Source organism: Babylonia areolata, chromosome 31, assembly GCF_041734735.1.
Source record: "Babylonia areolata isolate BAREFJ2019XMU chromosome 31, ASM4173473v1, whole genome shotgun sequence".
NCBI classification, from domain to species: domain Eukaryota; kingdom Metazoa; phylum Mollusca; class Gastropoda; order Neogastropoda; family Buccinidae; genus Babylonia; species Babylonia areolata.
In genome coordinates this window covers 26,404,565-26,422,410 of record NC_134906.1, presented here as the reverse complement: position 1 = coordinate 26,422,410, position 17,846 = coordinate 26,404,565, and the positions used below count along the sequence as shown (strand labels likewise).

The 17,846-nt window shown below is 41.9% G+C and overlaps 1 protein-coding gene across 4 annotated transcripts in view; it reads right to left on the bottom strand.

Annotated features, from left to right (window-relative positions):
* The window catches only part of LOC143275872 (ATP-dependent RNA helicase A-like), a 58,984-nt gene extending 45,448 nt beyond the window's left edge, over window positions 1–13,536 (bottom strand). For 3 of the 4 annotated variants that reach the window (XR_013053473.1, XR_013053474.1, XM_076580170.1), the window contains exons 1-6: window positions 13,486–13,536; window positions 10,981–11,112; window positions 10,402–10,539; window positions 8,457–8,553; window positions 4,302–4,417; window positions 2,055–2,194 (exon numbers count right to left, since the gene is read on the bottom strand). Coding sequence is in view for 1 of the 4 variants with exons in the window: in XM_076580170.1 (XP_076436285.1) it covers window positions 2,055–2,194; window positions 4,302–4,417; window positions 8,457–8,553; window positions 10,402–10,539; window positions 10,981–11,094 (605 nt within the window). In the remaining 3 variants the exon portion in view is untranslated. Of the gene's footprint in view, window positions 1–2,054; window positions 2,195–4,301; window positions 4,418–8,456; window positions 8,554–10,401; window positions 10,540–10,980; window positions 11,113–13,485 lie in introns of those variants that run through there. The other variant, XM_076580172.1, reaches the window with a different exon arrangement.
* Window positions 13,537–17,846: the final 4,310 nt, after the last annotated feature.

The following is a 17,846-nucleotide window of genomic DNA, read 5'->3' as shown; positions in this document are numbered from 1 at the left end:
ACCAACCCCCCCATGCAAGCAGCATGCGGAGAGAGAAAGTGTGTGCCGATCTCGGTACATGCGTGATGCCTCATCTCTGGTCGCTGTCCAGAGTGCGGGCTTCACCAGGGTCAACACTGGAAGCCTCTGCTCTCCTCACAGTCCCCACGTTCCACCTGAGGTTTCTGGGATCAACCGGTGCCAGTCTGACCACACCTGGCAGTGTTGAGCTTGGGGAGGAGGTGGTGGTGGGGGTGGTGGGGGGGGGGGGGAATTGTTTCTGTTTACATCCCCGATATGATTTGTATATACTGTATGCATGCTTGTTATGTTCAGAGCAGGTGTAGTAGTGTTGTTGATCAGCCTGTGGTCGTCCACACAGGTATGTGCGTGCCTGTACACACGCGGAGCTGAGTCACTGACCACTGCCACAATGCTCAAAGTGTCAAACTGCCAGGTGTGGTCATGAAAGAAGAATGGTGTCAGGGGGCAGCGATAACCCCTTCAATGTGGTCTTACCCATACACAGCTTTGACAACAAACCCTCTTTATCCATCACATATAACAAGCTTTAAACAAACAAGATGTAAAAGCAAAATGCAAATGTTCACATCACACCAGACACACATAATAATAATAACATATTTTAAGTCAGAAAAAGAAAAAAACCACCTTATGAAATACAAAATAACTAAATCATTCTTAACCAAAAGCAGTTTCCTTGCAGGAGAAATCTTTCTTTCAAACAGCTGTAAAAACTGGACCACTATGGGAAAAGCAAGTGGCTCCAATACCACTGTCAATGACTTTATGGCACTGATATTTTTCGCATTTGTACCCTCCTCTGCTGTTCACTGAATTATCTCCCTTGTACTGGTTCCACATGAACACACACACATACACAAACGCATGTGTGATGACACACACACTCACATGAACACATACACACATAAGCTCAAACAAACATGGGCATTTGAATCTTGTGTAATGATTCTTGTGTTCTTCAGGTAAAAGTTTATTTACACAGTGTGAATTAAGATGAACACAAAAGTAACTGTTGCAGTCAAAGGATTATCGAGCATACACCTGCACAAATGGAAAACCCTATACCACTGCTTTATGAATCCGACTTCATTTTATATTTTGACATTCATCTTGTCAAGAACAACAACAACAAGTGGAAAACCCGATACCACTGCTTTATGAATCAGACTTCTTTTTATATTCTGATTATTTCTCTTGTCAACAACAACAGCAACAACAACAACACAAGTGGAAAACCCTACCCCACCGCTTTATGAATCAGACTTCTTTTTATATTCTGATTATTTCTCTTGTCAACAACAACAAGTGGAAAACCCTATACCACTGCTTTATGAATCCGACTTCTTTTTATATTCTGACATTCCTCATGTCAACAACAACAACAACAAGTGGAAAACCCTATACCACTGCTTTATGAATCAGACTTCTTTTTATATTCTGACATTTCTCTTGTCAACAACAGCAACAACAGCAACAACAACAACAAATCAAAACTGAGAATAAAAACTTGACCACAAAACTAAAAATGAAATACTATCGCCAGATGGGGGAAAAAAAAAAAAAAAAAAAAAAAAAAAAAAAAAAAAAAAAATCCATTTAACAAAAATATAACAAAAATACAACAGAATACCACATAAAGTAAACTGATAAGACAATTATCCTTATCATCTGAAAACTCCATATATCATGTGGACTGCAATTTGCTTCCTCGTTTGGAATAAAGAAACAATGCAGAACAAACAGAGCAAAGAATTTCAACCCTCAAAATAACAACAAATAAAACATACACACACACAAATAAAAAGACACGACACGAAGAAAATATCCAACCCCCCCACAAAAAAAAACATTCAAAAACCCAAACTTAAAAAGTTACCCTGCAAAACAAAGAGACTGCAAATTTCAATTATTATGAATAAACTTATGCTGGGCAGTCTATTGATTTAACTGTTCATTCATCTATAATAACTTTTATCCCCCCCCCCCTCCAACCCCATTGAGTGGGAGCAATTTTCAGCAGACACAATTACCTGTTGTGGTCTGGGCCGACGACGGAATACTTATAGTCGGTCTGAATGCGGTGCATCTGGAGAAACTGGTGCAGCCGGCTCTTAGCAGTGTCCACGGTCCAGTTGCCGTGGATCTCAGCGTTCATGTCCACGTCTTCTGACTGGAGGGAAAAAACCGGGCATGACAAAAAGCTCTTCTTCTTCTTCTGCGTTCGTGGGCTTCAACTCCCACGTTCACTCGTATATACGCGAGTGGGCTTTTTTATGTGTATGACCGTTTTTACCCCGCCATGTAGGCAGCCATACTCCGTTTTCGGGGGTGTGCATGCTGGGTATGTTCTTGTTTCCATAACCCACCGAACGCTGACATGGACTACAGGATCTTTAACGTGCGTATTTGATCTTATGCTTGCGCATACACATGAAGGGGGTTCAGGCACTGGCAGGTCTGCACATATGTTGACCTGGGAGATCGTAAAAATCTCCACCCCTTACCCACCAGGCGCCATCACCGTGATTCGAACCCGAGACCCTCAGATCGAAAGTCCAACGCTTTAACCATTCGGCTATGGCGCCCGTCACAAAAGCTGTTCAATTTGTTAGAAATATGTAATAATGTTATGGATGTGATTCTGTGTCCAAGTCTCCTCTCTCTCTGTGTCTCTGCTGTCTTCTTTTCTTCCTTCCTTCTTTCTCTTCTTTCTGTCTCTTTCCCTTCCCCATAAGCTGAATACAATAGGAGTCAGATATGAAGCGCTTTCATGTTTTGTTCATGTGTGTGGTTTTTTTGTGGTTTGTTTTTTGTTTTTGTTGTTGTTGTTGGGGATTTTTTGTCAAGTCAAGATTTTATTTCATGATGGTAAATTGAATAAGCAACAATTGCTTTTTTACATCAAGCCATCAATGTGCATGTTTGTGTGTGTGTGTGTGTGTGTGTGTGTGTGTGTGTGTGTGTGTGTGTGTGTCTTTTCACAATCATGACAACTGCAAATGTGTTCACTTCTATTGTGCAATGTGTCCATTTCTGTTGTTGTGCAACTCATGAAAAAGAGACAGACACACAGATAAAGACTGAGAGAGAGAGAGAGAGAGAGAGAGAGAGAGAGAGAGAGAGAGAGAGAGAGACAGAATACAAGCAGTGCAATTCCGTGGATAAATGCTTAAAAACATTTTTTTTTTTAAATGCCATTTTTTCATCTGCCTGCAACATTCGCAAACTATTTCTCTTTCAGAGATGCTAAAAGCATTCTTGTATCTTGCAAACACGCTCCACTATTATCAAATTCTAGCCCAGTTCGTAAGGACAACAGCCGCACCCTCTGCTGTTATGATGGTCATAGATGTACATGACTATCATGCATACCAGGATAGCAGCTGCCTCCTCTGCTGTTCTGATGGTCATAGGTGGACACGACTGACTATCATATAAATGACCACAGCAGTTGCCTCCTCTGCTGTTCTGATGGTCATAGCTGAACACAACTGACTATCATATAAATGACCACAGCAGTTGCCTCCTCAGCTTTTCTGATGGTCATAGGTGGACACGACTGACTATCATATAAATGACCACAGCAGTTGCCTCCTCTGCTGTTCTGATGGTCATAGCTGAACACAACTGACTATCATATAAATGACCACAGCAGTTGCCTCCTCAGCTTTTCTGATGGTCATAGGTGGACACAACTGACTATCATATAAATGATCACAGCAGTTGCCTCCTCTGCTGTTCTGATGGTCATAGGTGGACACAACTATCATATAAATGACCACAGCAGTTGCCTCCTCTGCTGTTCTGATGGTCATAGCTGAACACAACTGACTATCATATAAATGACCACAGCAGTTGCCTCCTCAGCTTTTCTGATGGTCATAGGTGGACACGACTGACTATCATATAAATGACCACAGCAGTTGCCTCCTCTGCTGTTCTGATGGTCATAGGTGGACACGACTGACTATCATATAAATGACCACAGCAGCTGCCTCCTCTGCTGTTCTGATGGTCATAGGTGGACACGACTGACTATCATATAAATGACCACAGCAGTTGCCTCCTCTGCTGTTCCAATGGTCACAGCTGGACACAACTTACAGTCATACCTATCTGTTCCGAAGGTCACAGTTAAGCACGACTGTCATGCATACTTGGACAGCAGTTGCCTTCCTTGCTGTTCTGATGGGTCACAGGTGGACATGACTGATTATCAAGAATCCATCTTGTATCTTTCCAGTTTCCACCTACACCCCCCCCCCCCTCCTCCTCACCTCCTCCAGGCGGCGTTTCTCTGCCAGTCGATCCAGGTACTCCTGTGGGGGGCCTCGCTGGTACAGGGGGAACTCCCGCGGGGGGCCTGAAGGACCTGGGGCCGATCCCGACCCGTCTGTTTCCACAACCACCATGAACGTCTCACATCACTTTGTGTGGCTTCATTCACATGAGCAAACGGTTATGTAGGTGTGGGGCTTGTGGTCGTTTCTTTTTCTTTCATGTGTGTGTGTGTGTGTGTGTGTGTGTGTGTGTTTCCTTAGTTTAACGTCTTTTCACTGGTAAGTGATACAATTATACATATGTTAAAATATGTCATGTATGTGTTTCTGTGCTAAAATTTCCTCTCACTGTGTGTCTCTGCCTCCTTCATTTGTTCTGTCTTTTTCTGTCTGTTTCCCTGGTGCGTGCGTGTGTGTGTGTGTGTGTGTTTCCTTAGTTTAACGTCTTTTCACTGGTAAGTGATATTATTATACAGATGTTAATGTGTGTTTCTGTGCTAAAATTTCCTCTCCCCATGTGTCTCTGCCTCCTTCATTCGTTCTGTCTTTTACTTTCTGTTTCTCTGGTGCGTGCGTGCGTGTGTGTGTGTGTGTGTGTGTGTGTGTGTGTTTCCTTAGTTTAACGTCTTTTCACTGGTAAGTGATACTATTATGCAGATGTTAATGTATGTGTTTCTGTGCTAAAATTTCCTCTCCCCATGTGTCTCTGCCTCCTTCATTCGTTCTGTCTTTTTCTTTCTGTTTCTCTGGTGCAAGTGTGTGTGTGTGTGTGTGTGTGCGCGTGTGTGTGTGCGCGTGCGTGCGTGTGTGTGCGCATGCGTGCGTGTGTACGCGCGCACGCGTGTGCACGCACGTCCATGCATGTAACAAACAGAAACTACCCGATACCGGTAGCTGTACACAAACAGTAAACAACCACGTAAGCGCTCATCCCCTCTTTGCACAAAATTTCTCCCTGAAGTTGGGGACAGGCGTTTACTCAGTACTTAACCCTTTGTGGGAGCCCATTCCCGTACATAGAACCAGTTGGATGCTTACATACTTTATATCCATGAGAAGTCTAAAATGAAACTGGTGATGTCAAAAGGAAACGTTCAAATACACACGGTAATGGATGTGTTTCTGTACTAAAGCATCCTCTCTCAGTGTGTCTCTCTGCCTCCTTCATTTGTCCATCATTCTTTCTCTCCAATCTGTTTCCCTCACCCCATTCACCACCCTCTCTCACTTTCACACACACAAAAACACACACACACACGCAATCACATGAATACAAGCACATTAGTGTTTCTGAGAAAGAGAGAGACAGATATAGATATATATATATATATCTATTTATATATACATAGAGAGAGAGAGAGTGACAGACAGACAGACAGACAGACAGAGACAGACACAGAGAGAGAAAGAGAGACAGACAGAGACAGAGAACAGAATGCAACCGACTGAAACAAGACACTCCATCATGGAGCAACATCATACTCTCAGTCTCACTCGATTTTCTCAATGACACATTGACATTCTCATGCAAACATTCTGCTCATTATTTGCAGGTCCAGAGGAATATTGTGGCAGGTCCACTTCCTTTGCGTTAGCTGTGCTTGACTATGTGTGTATACATATGTATGTGTACATAACTACATACATGTATATGAATGTGTATTGTGTGTGCGTGTGTTTATGTAAGTTTGTGCCTGTCTATGTGTGCATATGTGTTAGGATAGCTGTTAGATACACATGTATGTTAAAATGTATGTATGCAGTGTGTGTGTGTGCGTGTGTGTGTGTGTGTGTGTGTGTGTGTGTGTGTGTGTGTGTGTGTGTGTGTGTAGTCACATTTTGGTGTGTGTATGTAACATAGATATAATGTTTTATGTTAACAAAAGCATTTTTGTAAAGCACCCAGAGCAGATTTCTGGATAGTGTGCTATATAAGTACCCATTATTATTATTATTATTTCTAGATCCGAATCTGCACTGCTTTGTAAAGCAGCGTGGTCTCACACAGCAAGCTGATTTATCGTTAGCTGATGATAAAAATTTCTTTCTTTTCTCAAAGATGTGGGTTGTCGTTCAGAAAATGTTTTGCCCCATGCACAGATTTCAACTTAAAAAAAGGGGGGGTGGACATTTACTAGATACTGAGATAGTGGGCATGTAGAAGACAGTCTACAGTATATTATGCTTTATGCTTCTGCGATGGACATGACCAGCTGACAACACAGATGTCTCCTGTCATCTAACTTGGCCCAAGGAAGCGAGGTGGCAGAATGGTTACCGTAAAGTTCGGTCTATCGAGCGCGCTGGTATATAAGCCGCACCCACTAAATTTTGAAAAAAATTGAACTTCATACACACATAAACCGCACTGGTTTATAAGCCGCACTTATTACCAGTACCGGAACACATACCAATACTACAGAAAAGCTGTCAATACTGTAGATTATGAAATAAACACAAGCTGAAAACAACACAAAGAAAAGCAAACAAAAATACTGCTAGTGCCACACACACACAAAAAAACAACAACAAACGCAACGAAAATAAGATCCATAATTTAGGGATAGTCTAATTTATTCAATGTCGTCCTGCTCACTGAATCCACTGAAATCTTCATCTTCAGTGTCTGAGTTGACGAGAACCAGTGCAGCTTTCTCTGCCATCTTGTCACTGACTTCAGCCTCACTTTCACTTGATGAACATGAATGCAAGGTGGAGGTCGCCGCTGGTTCGTCGCTTGCACTGTTGTCTGCTAGGTCGATCGCCTTCAATTTGAAGGCTGCATCATAGGCATTTTGTCGCGTTTTTGGCATGATGAGGATGTGTGCTTGAGCAGAGTAGACCTGAATGCTGATCTGAAGGCTTTAATGTGTGCAGATTTGATTTTTAAATCGTGAACAGTTAGCACACTAACCTGAAGCTCATCCAAAAATTCATGGGCAGAAATCATGATTTTGGTGAGTTGAACTTGAAGGGAAGCTTTGAACAGACAAGAACGCGACACTCCCGGGATCGTTAAAATCCTCAAATAAGCCGCATCATTGTATTAGCCGCAGAGGTTGAAACTGGGAGAAAAAGTTGTGGCTTATCGACCGAACTTTACAGTAAGTCCATTATCTGCCATCACAGTGATCATGAGAATCCGGATTAAAATCCTGCTTTTGCCCTTTCTCTCAAGCTCGACTGGAAAACCAAACTGAGGTTCTAGTCATTGGGATGAGGTGGTAAACCAAAGTCCTGCGTGCAACACGCATTTGGCGTGCTGAAAAAGAACCCATGGCAACAAAAATGTTCAGCTCTGGTAAAGTTCTACCAAAGAAATCCAGTCTGACAGCTATACAAAAGGATTTTTTTTCCCCCTAAAATTACGTTTATCTAACATACTTACCATGACCCATTAGTGCAGACTCTGGAAGGGAGTCCAATTCCCATCCTGTGCAAACTACTATCCGCCTATGCAGAGAAAATGAAAGTAGCTAAGGCCGATAACCTCCCGGAAGTAGGTTACCTCCCCTCTGTATCCCTGTCTAGCTTTCAAATATACATGCATGCAGTCAAGGCCTGACTAAGCGTGTTGGGTAATGCTGCTGGTCAGGCATCTGCCTCATAGTCATACATGTGGTGTAGCTTCTTCTTCTTCTGCGTTTGTGGGCTGCAACTCCCACGTTCACTCGTACGTATACGAGTGGGCTTTTACGTGCATGACCGTTTTTATCCCGCCATGTAGGCAGCCATATTCCGTTTTCGGGGGTGTGCATGCTGGGTATGTTCTTGTTTCCATAACCCACCGAACGCTGACATGGATTACAGGATCTTTAACGTGCGTATTTGATCTTCTGCTTGCATATCCACACGGAGGGGGTTCAGGCACTAGCAGGTGTGCACATATGTTGACCTGGGAGATCGTAAAAATCTCCACCCTTCACCCACCAGGCGCCGTCACCGTGATTCGAACCCGGGACCCTCAGATTGACAGTCCAACGCTTTAACCACTCGGCTATTGCGCCCGTCATGTGGTGTAGCGTATCTCTCTCTCTCTCTCTCTATATATATATATACACACACACACTGATTTGTCCGAAGGCAGTGACACCTCCTTGAAAAACTGAAACAAACTTGGCACGAGGGAGGTCACAGTACCGCCTCACTTACCCAATCCCAGGCTCTCGTGGGGGGCCACCATTCCTTCGGGGAGCTGACCCATACCCCCTCCCTCCCCTCCCGCTGGCACCGCGGGGGTCGGCGGTCCCTGCCAACACAGCATCATCCTGTTACTTGTCTGTTTCACTGACATGTATATATATAAGATAAGATAAGATAAGATAAGATAAGAATAACTTTATTATCTCCAACTGGAGAAATTTGGTCAGGTGCATTATCACAACATAGACAAGTAAACAACATGGGGACCATAACTGTAAAAGCCAACAACAGCCCCTACAAATATTACGAAGATACAAATTTAAAAAATATCACATACATCGTTCCATACATACATCCACACACTGCAGGTAATAACCAGTATTCTTAATGTAAAAACAGAAAGAATTAAGAAACATTATTTGAATATAATTATAAACATAGCCTACTATACTGCACATTGTATTACACTGATTATAATAGACAGATAAGATAAGAATAAAGATGAATGGCGGAAAACCACAAACAGATAATCAGCACCCCCCCCGCACCGCACCCCCCCCCCCCCCCCAACCACCACCCACCCCACACACGCGGATAACTTGATTAAACAAGAGTAATAAACATATGTTCTCAAATAAAAGCATTTCACATATTCGCTTTTAAAAAAATTGCAATTAATTATTACATTGTAATTATTAAACAGAAATATATTTAGAATATGGACGTTAGCATTAGACATATTCATTGTACATTCATCCTGCATATTGCACATTATTCTTCCTACATATTGCACATTCATTATAACCAATTGTCACGTTTTAAGCTCAAAACACACACACACACACACACACACACACCACAACTAGAACAAGGTACAGCCTATCATGCACGGACTTTCACACGTCTCACATGAGAATGTGCGCGCGCGCACACAACACACACAGTTCTCAAGAATTTAAAAGGTGGATTGAACGTGGAATAAGTCTTCAGAGCTCTGGATTTCAACTTAAACGTTCTGTAGCGTCGTCCATATATATATATACAGGGTTCATAAAAAGTTAAGGACCACTTGGGGAAACAGGGTTCACCGAAATTGAAGGTCCACTTGGAAAACTTGCATAGAAACCTTCTTGGTGGGCAAGATGAAATCATGCTGAGTTTTAAGCAAACGGCTGTGTGTGCAGACAATGTAAGGAGCACCACTGATAACCAGAGGTGCTTTCTTGTATGTGTGCTTCCTTTTTTTTTCTTTACAATGAAAACAACAGCTACTCTACTCTACTCTCTCTGTGTGTGTGTGTGTGTGTGTGTGTGTGTGTGTGTGTGTGTGTGTGTGTGTGTGTGTGTGTGTGTGTGTGTAACACTGAATTAGTGTAAATTTTAAGCTGAAACATTGATTTTTCAAACACTTTTTTCAAGCTGTTCATTGTGCATGCATCAAGAGAGTTGTTTGTGTATCCACTATCCAATAAGATGTCAGTGGCAGACTATATGCAGCCTGCATTATTTACAAATATAATCTCTCTTTTTTTTTCTTTATCAGTTTCATTAATGGAAACATACCTGCTTTTGTGATGTGGTCCTTAATTTTTAGTGAACCCTGTATGTATATATCTGGCAAAAAAAAAAAAAAAAAAAAAATTCCAGGGTGCAGCTACAAAAGCAATTCTTAGAGTCAGACATATATATAAGCTTTAACACTACAAATCAACACTAAATGACAGATTGAAAAGCAGTTGAGTTTGACATGCTAACTCCACATCAAACTTACAAATAAATCAAAAGCAAGTCTGATATTATTTTCAAATTAACTTAAAATAGCAGATGAAGTCAACTATGTTTTACTGCATATTCAAGTTCCTGGGCAAACCATAAAAAGTAATAAGTGAAGACGTAAAAACTATTTAAAAAAAATCAGTAACACAACTTCAAGAATCAGTGCAACTGTACTTACAACAGACGGAACGTCCTTGGCGTCAATTTTGCCCAAGCGCACCAGGTAATTGACAAAGTCCCGAGCTGCGTTTGCCTGGGCGTCTTTCTTGCTGGTGGAGTTGCCGACGGCAACATAGTCCAACCCTTCAACCCGCAGCTGCATCCAAGGGCAGATAAGGCATGACCCATAGTCAGCAACAGGAATATGTACTCATCTTTTACATTAAATTTCATGGGCAGCATCCTTCTTGAGATATCATCATTAAATTACACTCTTTAATTACTGAGGGATTTAGTTTGCTGAGATTTTCTTTATGGTGGTTCACTCTTGAAACTGACAATGCAAATATGTTGCAGGCATGTTGTGATTTTAATTCTGAGGTCCAAAGTTGGGGGGGGAAAAAAAATCACGAAATACATGACTGAGGTCAAGTAACTGAGCCAGTTTAAATTTGAATGGCCAATTCTCACACGCATTAACTATCAATAGGTAAAGCCTGGAATATATGCTAGTGTAATGCTGTTTATGATTCTGGCTTTCAGTTTAAGCATAAACTCTTGAAATAAGATGACTCAGCACTCCCTGCACTTAGTTTACCTCACACTTGAAGCGCTGGCGATGTTTTGGTCCACCCCCTGAGCTGAACTCGTATTCTGGCATCATCTTCTGCTTGCCCAGCCAGGAATACAGGAACTGCTTGATGTCTCCCATTGTCCTCTTCTATATCAGCTGTTAAAAAAAAAAGCAACCAACAACATAGTTTTGCTGCACCGTTAGTCTATGGTGATTTGTAATTTGTATATATAACTAGATTTGCATACAACACAACAATGAAAGGACTAACGGTTTCACGGTTTCAGTAGCTCAAGGAGGCGTCACTGCGTTCGGACAAACCCATATACGCTACACCACATCTGCCAAGCAGATGCCTGACCAGCAGCGTAACCCAACGCGCTTAGTCAGGCCTTGAGAAAAAGGTGAATAAATGATAGATAAGCTTACATAAATAAATAAATAATAATTATAATATAAAAAAAGATAGTAGTAGTAATAATAATAATAATAATAAATAAATACATAAAAGGACTAAGGTTAGGAGAAATTATCAACCTGTTAACAAAACGACAGAACATACAGATTAATATCATCATGATATGCTATAAATGTAATTATTCTAGTTTGATTTATATGAGACTAATACACAAATGCACATATTAATTATTGGAAGGTAGGGATTAGCAAAGAATAGCAAAAGAATAGAAAAGCAGTGCATACAAAATCAACAGTACTAAATATTACTGTCCCAGTGTCTCACTGTCTTGACACAAAAGTAGTTTGTGATCAAAGACATCAGAATATTTCATCTTGTCTGAGAAGCACTTCAAAAGGTGTACAGTCTGTTCTGTAAGTTCACTGACAGATGATGTTTGATACAATGGGAGTAAGTCTATAAGGTTAACGAAATTAGTGAGTTCGAGTGAAAAACACTGACCAGTCCTGTGGGTTCAACTTTTAAGTAACTTAACAGTTCAAGTGTTCAAAGATGGCCTGGCTGTGTGTTTGACTGTGAAGCCTTCAGCCTTAATCCCCCCCAAACTCCTTTTCTTTTCTTTTTATCCAGAAAAAGTTGACCTCTACTGCTTATAAAAAAAAGAAAAAAGAAAAAAAGAAAAAGAAAAAAAAAGTGAACGGCCAACATCCCAAACATATTTAGGCCAGCTATAGACTATAGTCTATAGAGTCAGAGTAAGAGCTCTCATTCTCAGTATATTTCCTTTTTATCCCATGGATCAGCCCAGACTGTACCTCGATTGCTTGAGCTATATTTGTGAGAGAAAGGCCAGTGAACATTTGCTGGAACACAGTCAGACAATGTGTGTGTATGTGTGTGTGTGTGTGTGTGTGTGTGTGTGTGTGTGTGTGTAATAATCTAAAATTTGTTAATCTCACATTTATGGTTCACTTATTGCTGACCAGTGTGTTAAATAAACTGCAAAGTCAAAGAAATTGATAGTCTATCCATTTTCCTTTCAGAAAACTTCCAGTCATGCGTACTTTCCTTTTGGAAAAGTACAACTCATGCAAAATTTCTTCCAGTAGATTGTGTACTATAATTTTGAAAAAAAAAAAAAAAATCAATTATCATTAACCTCTGCTTGGCAAATGTGTGTGTGTGTGTGTGTGTGTGTGTGTGTGTGTGTGTGTGTGTGTGTGTGTAATAATCTAAAATTTGTTTATCTCACATTTATGGTTCACTTATAGCTGACCAGTGTGTTAAATAAACTGCAAAGTCAAAGAAATTGATAGTCTATCCATTTTCCTTTCAGAAAACTTCCAGTCATGCGTACTTTCCTTTTGGAAAAGTACAACTCATGCAAAATTTCTTCCAGTAGATTGTGTACTATAATTTTGAAAAAAAAAAAAAAATCAATTATCATTATCATTAACCTCTGCTTGGCAAACAGGCAACAAAAGCCAAAATAATGAACTGCTCTGAAAGGGGTTAAAAGGGTGGACTACACCCATCATGTCATCTCACATAACAACATGCATTGCATGTTTTCATTGCGAACCACACAGAAACTTAGGTCCTGGAATTTATGAGGCTAAAACAGGTAACAACCCTCAAACAGAAAAAGTGCCTCAAAGTCAAACTGCCTGCACTGGACTGTACCTCACATCTGTTATTTTAATTACTAAAGTATTATGCACTGGCTGTGGCTTGTCAGTTGGTTGCCGTGGTGTGAATCACTGAATGATCGGACTTGAATATATATATATATATATATATATATATATATCTTCTCTAGTCTCTTGTTGTGATAAATGCGGCAATAAAGTTACTTTGTTCTATTTAAAATAAAAAAAAGAAATAAATAAAAGCAGCTTGTCAATTTGTTACTCGTGAGTGTTACTGCAAGGTCCATAATGAAACAGAAACTGCAAGCAATGCCTTGTTCTATTATGTAACATTCTCCTGTGCAACTACGAATTTAAGCGAATAGTACACTGACTGCTGTGATCCAGTATTGCAAACAGAAATTTCTTTCGATTTTCCACATAAATTTACATTCAGTTTGTGAAAATTATTTACTATCTTACCGGTCACTGTCATAAACCGTGGACCGGAAATTTCACCGTGTCCGTTTTGTCTTTTTGCAGAAACAGACGAGAAATACTTAAAAAAAAAAAAAAAAAAAAAAAAAAAAAAATGCACGAACATTTAAATTCTCTCTCTCTCTCTCTTCGTCCACAGGGCTTCATCATGACAGTATTTTGAAGACTTTTTGAGGTATTTTTATTTTGAAAATTCCTCGTGTCAATACAAGAACCTAGTATATCGTGTATGTTCTTCACGATCTTCTTCAGTTGCAGGCTGCTCCTCATCGAGTACCCGCCGAAACGAACCTTCTTTGTCATCAAAAGATTCAAAGAAATTTAATCCTTTAGCCCCTTTTGGGGTGTGGAGAATACAATAACAATACATACTCATTGAATTACAACAGTCCAAAGATGTCTCGCGGCAAAAACGCACACGATCCCACCGAGGCGGCCGCACTGACGCACTGGCACCGGCCGCGACTGACACACACACACTGACGCCGGCTAATGATGAGTGCAACAAAACAAATCAAACATACTGACAGTTATATATTAGATGTAACAAAAGTTACACACCCTTTCTAAGTTTTATGAATTTACGTTGATTAAGTTGTGTTTTCTTCCCAGCCGACTAAATAAATTGCATAAGCCGAACATTGACAAATGTGATTTATATTTATGTGCTGGTGGGGCGGGGGAAAGGACAGGTTTTGGCTCAAAAGTATGGTCATGAATGATTTATGTGATCTGTAATATTTTCTTTCTTGAAAAGCGCACCGTAGTGAGCTCTTGAGCAGCCGAGAAGGGGCGCTAAATAAACCGGCTCAGTGTGTGTGTCAGTGTGTGTGTGTGTGTGTGTGTGTGTGTCAGTGTGTGTGTGTGTGTGTGTGTGTGTTCACAGAAAAACAACAACATTGCATGTAGGTGGCAGCAGCTCAGATCTCGAGGCTGTCGACTTAGCTGTTGTGGGCATCAACACCAATGGAGAGAATACTGATGCATTTAAGGATGCAGCTGCACGTTGCTAGTTTCGAAAACGACTGACGCCGCACTTCGTTCAGTTAGGATCGGTTGCCGTGCAGGGGGAGGGGAGGGAGGGGGTCACACACACACAGATATATATATATATATATATAAATATATATATATACACACATATACATATAAAGGAAAGTGACCGGCAGAAAAGAATGATGATGACTGAAGATGAAGATGATATAAAGTCTGAAAAAGAGTGGTTTAAAACTTAAAAAAAAAAAAAAGACTCCAAGACACGATGGAAAGAAAATATTGAACGGGAAGGAAGGAGAGAAAGAAGATGAAGAAATAAAACACGATCCACCCGAGCAAGCCGGACTGACGTACTTAAAGAAAAAATTAATAAATAAAACTGATGCCGCAAAGAAACGCATGAATGAATGTGCTGATGAATGAATGAACGCAAAGAAGGAAGGGGGCGGGGAGAGAGGAAAAGAAAACATACAAAAACAACAAAAAACATACACACAGAGATAACCCACAGAGGAACTAGCGAACACCAGGTGGTAGCAATATGCACTGGAGCAGACGACATAGGGGGCAGCAGGCAATGCACCGAGCGAAGGGAAAGAATCCTCAGAGACTGATGAACACGCAATTTTCCAGTTTCCAGCACGCGCGATTCCCGATCGAATCAATTACCATTCATTGGTCGGCATGGGTCACAGACACTAGAATAATGAGATATTAGTGCCAGTGTCTATGGCATGGGTGCATGGCAAGGGGACATAGGCGCGTGAATGACACAGGCACTTGAATAATCTATGGTGAATATCTTTTGATGGAGAAAGAGACGAAGAGATCGAGCGAGTCTGTAGGTAGAATGGGCAGTCGATAGTTCAATTGGTAGTAATGTACTAGTTGCATTATTATTATTATTTAATATGATATTCAGTCGTGTTCGACTCTCTGAAATATATAATCGTCAATGGTACTTTACATTTATATAATGTATATGGTTCGACTATCATGATGACTGACCATCAGAACAGCAGAGGAGGTCACTGCTGTCCCGACAATCTTGGCTGCTGAGAATTTGATTTTGCCTCTCAAACTCGGAGGCCAAATTCCACCGACTCTTTGTGCTGCAGGCTTAGGGTCTAGTTGGCCTTAGTTCAAGTTGGGAACCATCCCAACGCCGACTGTCCTGAAACCCTCAGTCATGGCCGAGAGAGTGGGGGTGTAACTTGGGTAAGACACTGACTCTCCACTACGATCAGATTCTAGCCCAAATAGTTGGGGCAGCAGTTACCTTCTCTGCTGTTCTTCTGATGGTCAGTCATAGTCGGAGACGACTGAATATCATTGATACACCAGGGTTCGACACGAGGTGGGGAGTCACTAACGGCAAGGAATATTAAACTACCTACTTACCTACCTACCTACCTCACTCACTCACTCACTCATATACTCACTCACTCAGTCACTAACGACTCAACTGACCAACTGACTAACTAACAGCAACGAAATCAATTGCCTTCTTCGAAATTTGCTGTTCAACTCATTAGAAACAATATACAGCGTGAAAAACCGATTTGTTGCCACCAAACCCCGTCCTCAGTTCCTTCTCCCCCTTTGACTGAAACACCCCAGCAACAGGTGAAGATGAGTTCAGCCAAGCGCTGCTATACTTTTTAACCACAAAATGGCTGCTGATGTTTTCACTCCACACGCGGCCTTGGCTGAACGACTCAGAACAAAGACATAAAATCTCACCAGCAATATTCAGCCCGCGGCGGCCATTTGCATTTTGCCCGGGTGCGTTGGCGGCAACGATAAATGCAGGACTGATTCTTTGGACGGGTGATTCCAGCGGCAGACTTTAATATTAATTCTTTTCCGTCCATAAAGATACTGCTCCGGGGTGGACTGGTGTACCCCCTGTGTAGGCATGCCATTTTACGTTTATGAAGGGAATGAATATTCTTAACTTGATTACAATTTTCTGTTGACTCAATCATGGACGAACGGCGGCAGTGGGAGAGGAGAAGAAATAGGAGAAGAAGAAGAAGGTGGGGGAGAAGAAGGAGGAGGAGAAGAAGGTAGGGGAGTAGGAGGAGGAGGAGAAGAAGGTGGGGGAGAAGAAGGAGGAGGAGGAGAAGAAGGTGGGGGAGGAGGAGGAGGAGAAGAAGGTGGGGGAGAAGAAGGAGGAGGAGGAGAAGAAGGTGGGGGAGAAGGAGGAGGAGAAGAAGGTGGGGGAGGAGGAGGAAGAGGAGAAGAAGGTGGGGGAGAAGAAGGAGGAGGTGGGGGAGAAGGAGGAGGAGGTGGGGGAGAAGAAGGAGGAGAAGAAGGTGGGGGAGAAGGAAGAGGAGGAGGAGAAGAAGGTGGGGGACAAGAAGGAGAAGAAGAAGGTGGGGGAGAAGAAGGAGGAGAAGAAGGTGGGGGAGAAGAAGGAGGAGGAGAAGAAGGTGGGGGAGAAGAAGGAGGAGGAGGAGAAAAAGTCAGTAGAAGAACGGAGAAGAAACGGGGCTTCCCCCATGACCAGGACAGATAACCAAAACTGAGACTGATGCCAGCCGGCCGGTTCGTCGAAGAATGCACAGGTAGACTACCAAAATTCAAAATCAACATCTACAATTATATCTGCAGAGAAAAAAAAAATCATGTTTCAGTTCCCGAGCCACACACTGCTCTCACACAGACACACAGACACAGACACTACACACACACACACACACACACACACACACACACACACAAACACACACACGCACGCACGGCACACACGCACACACACGGGGGGGAGAGAGAGAGAGATTCATATCTGCATTACTAACGAGCTTGTTCCGTTTATTGTGTCATCTAAAACACGGCTTAGAAAATATAACATAATAACAGATAAACGTTTGAAAAAAAAAGTTGTTATATATATATATATATATATATATATATATATATATATATATATATATATAGAACAACAACCAACAACACCCACACCCTACAAAGACTACACTTTCCTTTCCCGGCAAAATTCGACACAGGAGTCGGTGGACATCCCCCCCCACCCCCCCACCAGCACCCCCCTCCCCTCCCCCTCCCTTCCCCTCCCCTTCCCTCTTCCCCTTGTGTCTCAGGTCCGCAGTCCTGAGGATGTGCTCTCTGTGCCTGCCTCTTCCTGTGAATAATATATTCAGCTCCTGTCTTCATCAACACCTCTTCAATACAGCCTACCACTTTCGTTTCGTGTCTCTGTCTCTGTCTCTCTCTCTGTGAACCCTCCCGCCCCCCCGCCCCCTTCCTTCCTCTCTCTCTCTCCCTTCCGCTCTCTATGTCTATGTATCTCCCTCTGTGTCTCTGTCTCTCCGGTTCTCTCCCTCTCT